We start from the raw sequence: 13679 nt of genomic DNA on the forward strand, positions 1-13679 counted from the left end.
AAAAAGGTGAGCTTTGAAATATAAAATAAACTCCAGGGTCCTGCTGTTCAACATTCAAGTTTTAATAATTGAGAAGAACTGACTACATCGCCAGCTGTTTCTGATCATTTGAAATCACAATGGTGGTGGCAAGCCCAGGAGCCATGTTTCTTGTTTGCGTGAGTACCAAGTGCAGAGTTCTGTCTTCAGCTTCACAATGATCTAAGTAGATGGATACTAAGGAGCTTTTTCCCTTCGTTGAGGGTTCTATAACAAGGGGGCATAGATTCAAGGTAAAAGGCGGGAGGTTTAGAGGGGATTTGAGAAAGAACTTTTTCACCCAGAGGGTGGTTGGAGTCTGGAACTCACTGCCTGAAAGGGTTGTGGAGGCAGGAACCCTCACAACATTCAAGAAGCATTTGGATGAGCACTTGAAATGCCATAGCATACAAGGCTACGGACCAAATGCTGGAATATGAGATTAGATTAGACAGGGCTTGATGGCCGGCGCGGACACGATGGGCCGAAGGGCCTCTATCCGTGCTGTATAACTCTATAACTCTATAAGAAAGTGTGGCTCCTTTTTTCTCTTGATATTTTAGAAGTCCTTTAGTCCTTTTACTTTTTCTCTGTCATTTTTCATGTTTTCTCTCTCTGTTCTCTCACACTGTTCTTTCTCCGTGTACTCCCTCTCTCTATATTCTCTCTCTCTGTCTCCTGCTTTCTCTCTCTTTCTCCCTCTCTATCAGTGTGTTTTGTCTTTTTCTGTTTAGCCTATCTGTTTCTTTCTCTGAGTCTAGCTATCCTCTTTCTGCCTACCTTTGTTTTTGTGTCTTTTCTCTTTTCTTCCTCTTTCTGGCCACTTTCTCTCCCTTTATGTTTCCCTACTTTTTCCTCTTTTCCATTTTGATTCTCGTGTGAGTTTGATTGCCACTATTTTTTTGCTTTCTGCCACTGGGAAAGAAAAGAAACACTATGGAGATGAAGCTTACCCAGAAGTCATAGCACTAGTGACTGCCCCTTTTTAACCTACAGAGAAAGCAAATTAAAACCATTAAGCCGTACATTGCAGGCGGGAGGGTAGGTTGTGATCTACCTTATGAGGCTCCCACCAATTGTGAGAGTTGGTAGATCTTCGTATCGGGGACTCGGATCGTTTACGACCAGAATGCCTGGACCCATCTCCAGCGATGGAGTGGGAACCACAGGACTGAATCACTAACAGTCAAAGAGCTGTAATATTTGCAGTTGGCTATGTAACGAATACCCTTGTCCTAGATTTAGCTTTTCTTTTAACACAAAATATAAGCATTCCAGAAGACTTCTGACACCATCAAAATCATTTGACCAGAGCTGAAATTCAAATCCAAATACGAAGCTAGCACCCCCCACCCCCCAACCCCCAGATAATGCTCACAATGGTGTAACCTAATCTAATTGTTATTATGCCTGCCGGTCTATCACAACATAATATCACAACACATTTGCCTGAGGAAGGAGGAAATCTCCGAAAGCTTGTGAATTTAAAATAAAATTGCTGGACTATAACTTGGTGTTGTAAAATTGTTTACAATTGTCAACCCCAGTCCATCACCGGCATCTCCACAACATAATGTAGGTGTGTGGAGCTGGGTGTTCCTTAGTATTTGAAAAGCTGATTATACCACTACAGACACTGAGCTAATTGATGGGTTTTACATAATGTAGCTAAATGGGTGCACCGTGTGCAGTGCTATTTAATGTTTCAACTTTAGAAGTGTTTTTTTCCAAATATCCACTGTTCATATGTTGACATTCATAAAAATGGACATTGTCTGCCAACAAAATGTAAATTCCTGAATGTGGAGTTCCTCCCATGAGTATGGGAGAAGAGTAACTTATCAGAACCCATGGACATGAATGAAGTTTGTAAGTCCCACTCAGTGTAGTAAATTCTGTATTTATAGCTTCCTATTGATTATTCTGTTCAGAATGAAAATAATCATATACAACACAATAGAATGTGCTTTCAGTCTAGAAGTTCTTTCGTGTCTTCTGTGTCTTTATGTAAAATACCTTTCACCTCTCTACATTTGGTCTGCCATCTTGAAAATATGGTCAACATAGGAATTGGTGCCACACCTTTTGGACCTGTGTCTGAATCCAGTCCAGACTGTTGGGATGGAAGTTGCCTTAGCTGCTTAGCTGCAAATTCCACAGACCTACTACCCTCTGAGTGAAGAAGTTTCTCCTCATCTCAGTTTTGAAAGAGCAGCCCTTTTATTCTAAGATTATGCCCCCTAGTTCTAGTTTCACCCATCCTTGGGAACATCCTCACCGCATCCACCCGATGAAGCCCCTTCACAATCTTATATGTTTCAATAAGATCGCCTCTCATTCTTCTGAACTCCAATGAGTAGAGTCCCAATCTACTCAACCTCTCCTCATATGTCCGCCCCCTCATCCCCGGGATTAACCGAGTGAACCTTCTTTGTACTGCTTCGAGAGCAAGTATGTCTTTTCTTAAGTATGGAGATCAAAACTGTATGCGATATTCCAGGTGCGGTCTCACCAATACCTTATATAACTGCAGCAATACCTCCCTGTTTTCATATTCTATCCCCCTAGCAATAAAAGCCAACATTCCGTTGGCCTTCTTGATCACCCAGCCCCTACACCTGAATAAATTATGCAAATGAACATTTTGTGATAAACCTGTATTCAATAGTCTGTACCTGTACCTTTCCTCCATACGTGAGGAATCATAAAAATAATTTAGCTGAAACTTTGCTGAACCAGTATTATTTAATCTGTCACTTACATTTTCCAGATGATAATTTAGTGTCCGGAATTTCTAACCAGTGCAAACATCCTGTATGGTACAGATAGATGAATGCTTAAGGATAGTCTTATCAGTAGGGTGATCCCTCTTGGAAAAAAATAATTTTTTAAAGTCATTTATGTGAGGAAGATATTGCCATCTGTAATGATGATCCTGAATGTACCACATTTGATTCTGCATGTTGTGCAAAGCCTTTGCATCTTTTCTATGGTGCAGTTTACGTGCCAATTCAGATTTTTACTAGCTATTAAAACAGAACTTAATAACCTATTTTCATTTAGAAATGATTGTGAAGTTGCTGTGACGCATGGTAATAATGACACATGGCTCGAACTGACAAAGGTAATTAATTAGGCTATTATGCATTCTACAATGATAATTGCTTTGCTGGAAAGACACCAGCCTTGAAAAGCCCAAGTGTATGAGTGCAATCCATCACCGAGAGTGTTTTCAGCACAGCTGTGTTTTTTCACCTTGACTCATTGTACAGCATATTAGGAACACAAAAATTAATGATACATCAATAAATAATATCTATTACTTGGCATGTTGCAAGCTGTTGGAGGATTTAATGGTTATTAAAGCTGTTTAATAGTAATGGCATTTCTTCTCTGTTCCTCCTGAAATGGTTTGTTTGACACGAAATGTGTCTCTGATTCTGGAGCGGAAACATATGTAATTTTCTGAAATTGGGGAACATGACTGGAGCTCCGTGCTTCAGCAGCAGTGGCGAGGGCTGCTGGTTTTCTTCAGTGTTCTGGTGCAGTGTAGCCTTCATTCTAAGTGCTATAAAAGGTGGAAAGCAATTTGTTGAGGTGGTCTGTGAATTACAAATGACCTCTCGCTATTGTCTGGATGACAGGGGCTTGATGCTTCTCTGAGAGTTTGTGTTTGACTGGAGCGATTCCTTCAGCTGCCAGAATGTCAAGGTTAGAAGTCAGTAATTTAACTGATAATTGCATAATCACCAGTTGTAGTAATTATAATTCATGATTACATAATTACTAATTACAGTTCTGCCAATCTAAGTGGCTGGGATTTTCAATAGATCCACTGCTTTTTCATATGGTGCCAGGGATGATGGTTTAGGGGAGCTGCCAGAAAGCAACTGCCTATCAGTGTTGTCCTGCTGATAGTTAAGCATTCATTTGGGAGATTTTTTTTCCTGGTTGAAGTGGACTAACCCTCATAGCTAAATATTACTTCTGTAATTCTATTTGAAGGTAGAAGTACTGTCTCTGGAATATCTTTATCTTTTTTCACCCATCACCAGCTTGGCTTTAGCTTAGAATTATTGGAAATCAAATGTTAATAGTGAATCACTTAAAATACTTTTCATATTTAAACGATGCGATGTTTGCACAGAAATACCCTACAAGTTACAAGATAACTTTATAATGATAGGAATTGCTTAGTGAGTTTAAAAAAAGGTACTTTTGGCAGGAGTGCAGTTACCTTGTGGTAAAAGTTGGGTTAAAAGAATACTAGGACTGAAACTCCTAATTTTGCAAATTGTAGTGAAAGAACAGATATGAGTAAAGAGTGAAATTTTGCCACTTTTAAACTTGAATCTCCTTTTTTGCTACAGTCAATACAACAGAAATCTCAGGCCCAATGTTTCCTAAATTGTGTTAGCATCACGATGGATCTGGAAGCAATATTTTGGCATTTGAATGAAATGGCCCTGATTTTACTTCCAGCTTTTTGTGTTGCCATTTACAGAGCATAATGCGTCTTTTTTTAAAAAAAAGTCTTTTGCATTATTATTTAAATTGGGCTGTAATGCAGCTACTCCCAAATTAGGCCTTTTGTATTGAAGTGGTGGAGGGCGATGTAAGGTTAAGTAACTTCTAACAGGCTATGTATATCTCCCTTCTCTGATGGAACTAATTTGAGGACCAAAAGTGTCTTTTTTTCTGAAATAGTGGCATTGTGCCCTGAACAATATATTTGTAATGGCAGCAAAAATGCTCAGAGTTGGTAAGGGCCAAACTCCTCTTCCATCATTTAAATTTGCCACTTCCAATCTGGCCAATGCACTGCTGCCAGAAAGTATGTATATACCTTTGCATAGAGGATTTCTGCTCTGCTATGTAATACACTTTAACACTGAGATATAAACAATATAAAACTGGGTCCGATGTCCGAACATGATCTACATATCGCAGATTAGATTTCAAGAATTACTTTAAGGCCGAAATCAATGATTCAGGATTTCGTCTGGTGCCCATTTTCAAATCTCTGTCCCCCTAAATGTGTTACGCTTGCTTCCTTCTTGTATATAATTAGTAAATAATCTGTAATTTATCACTAAAAATTGGATTTCATGTTCAAAAATCAGATAAAGAACCCTAGTTTTTCAACTTGAAGGTTCATTAGGTTAAAGCCACATGGGTTTAATGGAGTCGGGTAGCCCGTTGACACTCTCTCCAAGCTCACACATGAATAGTCACTTGGGTGAGCTTCCCAAGGGTGCCTGGGAGCTGTGGAATAGTACTGTATTTCGAATCACCAGATTTGAGAGAAGATAGGTGATAGGGAAGGGACCTGGAAAGTATGTAAGATAAGTACTGTTGAAAAACTGATCCTCTAGTTACATAGATATAACATTTTTGAAGATAATTGGCTGTTTGACAAACCTGGAGTTGAAGTTTTTTTGTCATTAAAAACCTGTATGAAAACGGTTTCAAAGTGATTACTGATCATGGTACTTGGTCATGGACCCTATTCCTTTTAAGAAAAAGAATGAAAGCTTGACTTTGCATTTTGTTTTTCCTTAGTATTGTTAAGTTGTGTCAGTCAATAAGCACCGGGAAAAGAGGAATTAAAACCCCTCAGCCCCCAGTTATATTATTCAGGCTTCACTTTGACTGAAAATGCTGGATATGATTTTTTTTTTTAAGCTCCTAAAATTTGTTCCCTATTGTTGAATGGTAAAAGAGCAAAGGAAAGGAAGGAAAGCTTCATGCACGTTGCCTCAGTCACTTATGTTGTAGCTTTGATTAATATGAGTACTTTTTAAATATAACAAACTCATTTTTTTTTTCTGTGTCAGGGTCTTTTATTAAGATTTGACATCTACAAGATAGATTTTTATGTAAACATAAGGGGCATTGTTAGAAATCTTAACACATTGAGGAAAAGCTGTACATCTATGTAAATTTTGAAATATGCCCAACGTATGCCTGCACGAAAAGGTGCTGCATCTCCTGTATTAATTGTGACAGGATTCTGGGATGACATTTGTCATGAGCCACAGGACAGGTTTTACTTCTAATTAGTGATGAGATTTTTGCAACACAATTACGCATTCTATATTTGTTTGTCAACCTTTGCTTACCTCTGGGATCCAGGATCGGTATTCTTCTTCCAATTAAGGTCAGAGAGGCCTGCAGAGAACGATCTTCTCGCAAGTAGAGGGATCTCGTGTAAAATGGGTTTCAGTTGTTTGGGCAGCAGCCAAGTGATAATAGGATATCCTGTTATGGCCTGGCGATGTTGGCAGGTGCTTGTTCTAAAGCTCCATTGAAACCAAGGGCTTCAGTGGGCACAAGGGGTTGAAGTGAACATATACAGACAAAATGTAGTGTAACATTTGTTTAGCTGGAGCTTATTGCCATTTATTCGTGGTGCTCAGACATTTCCCGAGATTTCGGACGGTTCACTATCCTATCAGATGGAGGGCAGGTTGAAAGCCATTGGACCGTTTCTGTGGTGATGAAGAGGCTTATGCTGGATATCTCCCTGTAAACGGTGTGTTACAGGAATTCTTTCATAAGAATGTGAGTGAGTTTTGATGGTTTTTTTTACAGAAGTGTGCTAATCTCTTGCAGCGTATTCCATCTCGTGACCTCCTCTGGGTTAGCTTATAGGCACTTTTACTCTGCGGGAGTGCAGCTGACGACTGAATCTGCCATCAGGTTAATGCCACCTCTTATTGTAAAATAAATGAAGGGAGCCAGTCCCGCTTGTTTGCACTCTAGGCCTCCATTATTATACAGGAGAGCTCCGTGTCCCAACAGAGGGGCTCCTAATGCAGAATGTAAAAGGGAGAGCACGTAGGGGTTGTTCTCTCAAAATGGGAATCAAAAACCTAGTGAATATAAAAGCAGCTTATAAATAAGTTTGTGCAGTGCTTCCATAAGTGATGATTAAGTGCAGTTTACAGTACAATCAATTATCCTGTTCCTGGGCTTGAAATGAGCATTAACACCATACATTAAGCATGTGTGGATAACCAATAGTATTCATTGTTTTGATTTCTACCTCAGTTATCCGTAACCTCCCAACTGAGGGTTCACCAAACGTTTATTTTACTTCTGAATGAAATAAGCTGAAGGCAGTGTATTGTAAGAATTAATTTCTTTTCACTAGGCCGTACTGACCGTGGGTTCAAAAACAAAGCCTTGCGGCAGCTTGGCAAGAATCGGAATATCACCTGGGTGCACGAGGCACACCATCAGAGTTACTAACTATAAAATCCACACGGAAGAGCGGCTTGCGCACCAGATTCTGTGGTAATTGTTCGCTAAACTAGACAAGACTTTCACGTTGAAGTCAATTAACCTGCGGCTGTCTTATGAGAGTATTATCCCAGAGTAGTAGATGGTGGTGGCAGCCCAGCCCTCTATCGCACTAAGATCAAAGGTGCTCAGTACTCCTGAGCTTCATCTTTCCTTCATAGCTTCTGTATCTTGATGTTGTGGATAGTAATAGCTTCGCATGTTCCAAGTTGTTGCAACTGTCCCCTGCCTCCCCAGCCGTCATTGTGAGATGGTATGAAACCTTTCACAATGCTGTATTCCTCAGAGCTCATATGTGTCTTCCACTGTGGTGTCGCTGAGCTCTACAGGCTCCATATTTGATGCCTGGTCTCTGCTGAGTTAGCTGATCTCAACCCACATGGTGGAGGAGGTGCACTTGGGCTAGTGAGGACAAAATTCAGCCAGGGTTCTTAATTTTGGTTGTTATTCAGGGACTTCCCCCCCCCCCCCCCCCAACCCCCCCACCAGCCACTGGAAAATGTCTGTGTGTAGATGTCAGGTGAGCTCTTCATTATTTTTTCTCTCGTACTATGCACCATTCTCTGAGCAGGTAGGCAGGAGATCAGTCTGCAGGTTTGTGCCAATGCTGCTCTATAACCAGTCACTATTTCCACCCCACACCATCTTTTGAGGGAGTGCCTGGTCTCTGCTTGCGTGGGAAATTGCAGTATCATGCTCCGTTGTACGACGTGTTGGAATATTAGTGAGATCTGTCGCCAAGTTATCTATTCCTCAAACATCTTTCATTTCACAGGGTTTTCTGCTGTATGAGGAGCTATGTCCAGATGTGATACTGTTCCAAAAGTCCACATTCAATTGTAAAACAGCATTTTCTATCATATAAATTCCAGATTAACCTATTTAAATAATTGCTCGTTATATTACTCCTTAGTAAAAACTTAGGTGTCAGTTATAAATCGATTTGCGCCGTAGGAAGCCACAAGTGGACCTTTTGGGGTTTTTTTTGAGAGGGAGGAAGGAAAGCTGCCAGACATTTTTTTTTAAACTTGGTAAACACCTGCCTTTAATGTACTAGGTCCATTGACTGTGCAATACTCTGACAGAAATCAGGTTGCCAATGAGTTAACTGCACTCATATAAGAGGAAAATGTTAGAAATTGCATACTATTAATACATTTGCGATTTGTTGTTAGCGTGTCAGGGAGCTGTTTAATGGACAGCTTTTTAAATTTGAAATGATAAGCAGACGTACGCATTGTGTGAGAGGCTGTAATCTGTGGCTGTCCTCATTCTGCTTGGAACAGTTCCTCAATGTTATGGAGTTCAGTTAAGTCCTTGCCATTCCCTACAGATAATAATTGTGTGTTTCATTGATTTGTGTGTTCTACACAGTTCATTATTTTGGCGTACGAAAACAAAGCTTAAATTTTTAAAATCTTACTCCTGGATACAATCAATAAAATGGTAGTCTATGGGTAACATTAACCTTTATCGGAGTTAACCCATCGCTGCCTCCCTGACAGCTCTTGTGGTCTGACTCCTGCAAAGTTGCTTTTGAATTTCATTTTTGTTTATTTTTAATATTATTAAACCACACTTGGTAAATGTGTACCTCAAGCTCAGAATGTCATTGATTGCATAAAGCAAGCAGACAGCCATACGCACCAATAGATCACTTAATGTCGTACAGACTCCCTTTTACTCAGACTTAAACCCTTTTGCCAACATACATTTAACAGGCTGCAGTCTTTCTACTTGGTTCATTGTTGCCAGAGAGCCAACCCTCTGTGTACCTGATTTAAGGTGTTGGCTCCATATAACATAGGGATGTTTCTCTAAAATGTGGAGTTTGTATGCTGTGGCTCAGGGTTTTATTTCTTTACCAGATATGGTGATGCTTAACTTTTTAAAAACATTCAACATTATGATGAATAAAAAGGAAAAAAAATGCTGGAAATCTGAAATGAAAACAGAAAATGCAGGAAATACACACCAGGTTTTTCAGCACCTGTGAAAAAACAGATTTGTGTTCTGGGTATAACCTTTTGTCAGAACAGTTGATAAAAGGTTATACCTGAAATGTTAACCTGTCTTTTCTCCTTCACAGATGTTGACGGACCTGCTGTGTATGTGCAGCATTTTCTGACTTTGTTTCAACATTGAGGCCAATGTCCAAAGAATCCCGTATAAACTTTTTAATCAGGGCATCTGTAAAACTAGTATTTGGGTCAGAAAATGAGATTTTTGTTCATTTTTAAGATGCTTATTTTGTGTTAAAGTTTGAATTGGCCGTCACACCTTAGAGGACCATACTAGACAGGTAGAAATAAGTGACCTGAATTGGTACTAGGCTTTTACTGAAGGAACAGTAATCACACGTACAGAACCACTATGAAAGTGTCCCTCCAGGTGATCGATCAGAACCCCAGGTTACACAGCTCAGCTATACTCATTTTTCATTGAGTTACTGTGCAGAGCACAGACTGTCTGCAAGTGCTTGTAAGTAACCTTTCCGAGATGCCCATTGTCCCAATTTAAGAAGAATTGTTCTAATTTTACTTGGTAAATTCTGTTAGTTGAATTCAGAGTAACTTTCATGGATTTTCCTTTTGTTGGAAGTTTGTCCTTTGATTAATCCAGCTCAGTCAGAAATAATTTGAGTGGGTTCATGTGTGTGTGGGGGGAGGGGGGAGTCCACAGCAGTGCAAATTGTACATGGTCCTTGGTGCCTTTATTTGTTTCCTTCCTACATTAACTTCACGGGGATGCTATGGTTTGGGTTGGAGTTACCTGGTCAGCTGGATTTCTAGTTCTAGCTGTTCATGTTCTGATCAGGTGGTTACTGGATATCAGTCTGCTGTTGTTACTCCTATTTACTTGAAAGTGCAGGTCCTGGGTCTGCACTTACTGAACTAGTAATGGGCCTGTCACTGCTGATCTAATGTAAATCATCGTAATGATTGAAGATATAAATCTTTAGTAATTGTTCTTTTTCCAGGTGGTAGCACTTAGTAAAAGAAGCAAGGAGGCTGAGGCTGCCTTTCTTAATGTTTACAAGCAATTAATAGAAGCGCCAGGTAAGAAGACATTTAGATATTGATCCATCTGTAATAATAGCTCTTCTCACATAGCAGATTGTCTGTGCGAAGCAAATTTTATGCATTATTCAGTGTTCAACTCAGAATGTTAAACTCATAACATTGAAGCATATTGTTCAGTGCAATTTGCTGTTGTGTTTTTTAATGCATTACAGATTGATATTCATTTAATATTATAGTGTGTGTATCTATAGAGGAGCAATGGTTTATAAAAACATAAGTTGTGAGGAAGCATGTAATGGAGCCCAAAGAGTGAGTGGCCCTTAGTCGCCAGCATCACAAGTCTTATAAATCACTAGCAACAAATCAGTTTATTCCAAACTTGAGTAGTGTTTGAGGAGAGAAATACAAAATCGTACTGAATTTAAAATGGTGGTGGAGTTCTCAGTTGCAAGTAACTTGGTCATGTGATGAAACAGAAATGGCTTTGATTTACTCTGTGTATGTGTATGTTATCGTTTAGAATTTACACTGGCTTTCCAGAATTTATTCTGGAAGACGACTGTGCAAGAAAACTCATTTAATGCTCTTTTTAATCAATGTTGCAAGTTGTTAATACCCTTTGATGAATCTCCTCACACGGCAAGGACATGCAGCATGTTAGCATCTGCAGCTGGCACTAAAATAATCCTCCCACAAGCAAGCTAAATGTGTACTTGTTGAATAATATGGGGGAGGAGCAGGGAATCATCAAGGAATGAGTTCAAAGCCCTCACAGTGTGTGACATCACGAGAACCGGATGTTATTTCACAGCCTTGTAACTCACTCTCGGGGAGTAATTACTCTCCAAGGCCGCACAGAGGCAGCTGCTTGACATGTTGTAGCGCTCCTGTATTTTTAACGCACTTCCATTCATTGTTGTCACTTTGAAAAGTCTGACTTTTTTTTGACTAAGGCTGAAATCAAAACACATTCTGAGAGAATGCAAGGAGGATTATTAATGTAGCAAATATATGATCAGTGTGTCTGCGCATCTGTAATTAAAGTATTAAACCTTAAATCGTTTTAAAATTGTTCGTAAAGGTGGGAGTAAAGTAAAAAGACTAGTGAAACGTGCAAAAACCATAATTAATGTCAGCATTGTGGAGAGGTGATAAGTGAACTGCTGGCTGTAAATTACTGAGTGTGTTCGTGACTGCAGATTTCTCCATTATAAACATGTTATGAATCATTCACTTTGTACCTGTTTTTATGCCTGTCATTTGTATTTGCAAGCCCTCCAGCATTAACTGATATCAAAACTGAATGCTGTCTCTTTGAGGTCCCACAAAAGGTTTTTAAAAGGATTTTTCAAGTTGACAGGTGTCTGCTGAAGGGACTCAAGTTAAGAATGACCCATCAATATAGAGGACTAAAACCCAATGGAAACTTTGTGCTGTCATTTGAAACTATAGGAAGGAACGTGCAAAAACAGCAGTGTGAACTCTGCAAGCAGTAATACAGCAACTCCTTTCTTTTAAAATAATCGTCTGTAAGATATAAGGATTTCTGTTCACAGTGTAGAAGTACAAAATCATTGTCCAGTCATGATGCAGGCAAAATATTTTAATTCCTGTGATTTTTGCCAGTGTGGCCCTCTGATTGCCCAGTGACTACTTTTAAACAGGATGGCATTTATAGGAACTTGGGCCACAGCCTTACAGTGAATTAAAAATATGAAAATATGTATTTTGCTCTCTATACAAAATTCAATATAGCATTTTCTTAATTTTGGTGATTAAATTTACAAAAGAATGCACAGATAATATTTAAAGCTTAATACTTCTGGATTAATTCGACCCGTGGGTAATAATCATTGTTACAAATTGGAATCTTGCCTTCCATATTCTGTTGGGTACAATGGCGCTGTTCAATCCTGTAAGTAGTCTGAGATTCTTACATTTAGAACCATGCCTCTACTGCCCAATATCTACCCCAAGAGTATAAGAATAGATCCCCCTTGTGAACTGAACTGGATATTCGTGTCTTGTACAAATAACTCTCCAGCCTTTGAGAAAGCAGACCAAGAAAGCATTTGGTAAGACGAGGCCGGATACGAATTGTTATGCTACTTTTATTTCACCGCAAGTGAGCATACAAAGCAACAGTTATGATCAGCCTCGCTTAATTAAATCAGTACAGCTTGTCTTTGCATAATATAGCATAATAAACACACTGTGCTTCCCCACATCAGTGGCTCATCTTGCTTGACTTAAACAAAATAACTTCTCACTACCCTCCTGCATACTCTTCTCCTGACTCTGGGTGAAAGCCCAGCCTAGCAGTCTTCTGTTTTTGTCCCTATTTTATCTCCCGCTGTCCACAACCGGAGGGAGAGCCTATTCCTAACAACACCTGCAGAGCATTCAGGACTTCCCAACAAAGTGGGTCTGAGTTTATTAATTACAAAGACAGGCTAACTAATTGCTTGCTGTCTTTGGTCTTCAGAGAAACAACTTCAGTACCTGCCTATTCGCATTTAAACTACCTTTTGTCTTGGTGCTTGTTATGTGAATACACTTTGCTTTAAAAATCCCAATATTTAAAAGTAAATCTCTCTGTTGAAAAATGATCAAAAATCCCAAGAAGAAATAAAATTTTCTCAATTTTGGTGATTTCAATTTACAGCAGAACACATGGGTAAAGCTTAGCATTTCATGTCTAGTCTGACCAGTTTATAATAATCCCATAAAATGAAAATTTAATACAGCTGTAGTCATTTACAACTATGAATAAATCTACATATTGGACACTGCATTGCTTTAGTGTTTATCTCCAATGATGTACGATTACTGAGGTGAGGGATAACTTAGCTCTGTTAAGGTACATTCTGTGCAGTGTTCACAGTAATCATGTTGATGCTATTTCCATGAAAGGCTGGTATCTTGTTTCCAGTGGTCCTTCTTTATTTTAGGTCAATTTCATATATTAAAAATCCAGTGGCAAAGGATTCCTGAAAAACTAGGTAATTTAGAAAACAGGTTCATTAGAAAACTAGTGCAGTAAAATTGTGGATTGGAATTAATTACTGAAATTCATCTGGGGAGCATTTCTTTATTTTTGTAGAAGTAAATGCAGACCTATTAAAGATGTAGAAAAAGGGAACCTGAAACGGTTCAAGGATTTCTCTCTCTATCTTTCTCCGCTCTCTCGCGCGCGCTCTCTTGTTTCGCTCTCTCGTGCTCTCTCTCTCTCTCGCTCTCACTCTCTCTCGCCCTCTCACTCTCTCTCGCCCTCTCAATCTCTCTCGCCCTCTCACTCTCTCTCGCCCTCTCTCTCTCTCGCCCCTCTCTCTA

At 39.4% G+C, this 13679-nt stretch overlaps 1 protein-coding gene across 2 annotated transcripts in view; it reads left to right on the forward strand.

Moving 5' to 3' along the window:
- cux2b (cut-like homeobox 2b) overlaps positions 1 to 13679 on the forward strand; it is a 220943-nt gene that overhangs the window by 120600 nt on the left and 86664 nt on the right. For both annotated transcript variants that reach the window (XM_068005849.1, XM_068005850.1), the window contains exon 4: positions 10304 to 10382. In XM_068005849.1, coding sequence (XP_067861950.1) covers positions 10304 to 10382 — 79 coding nt within the window. The remainder of the gene's footprint in view (positions 1 to 10303; positions 10383 to 13679) is intronic.

Source organism: Heptranchias perlo, chromosome 25, assembly GCF_035084215.1.
Source record: "Heptranchias perlo isolate sHepPer1 chromosome 25, sHepPer1.hap1, whole genome shotgun sequence".
In the NCBI taxonomy this organism is placed as follows: domain Eukaryota; kingdom Metazoa; phylum Chordata; class Chondrichthyes; order Hexanchiformes; family Hexanchidae; genus Heptranchias; species Heptranchias perlo.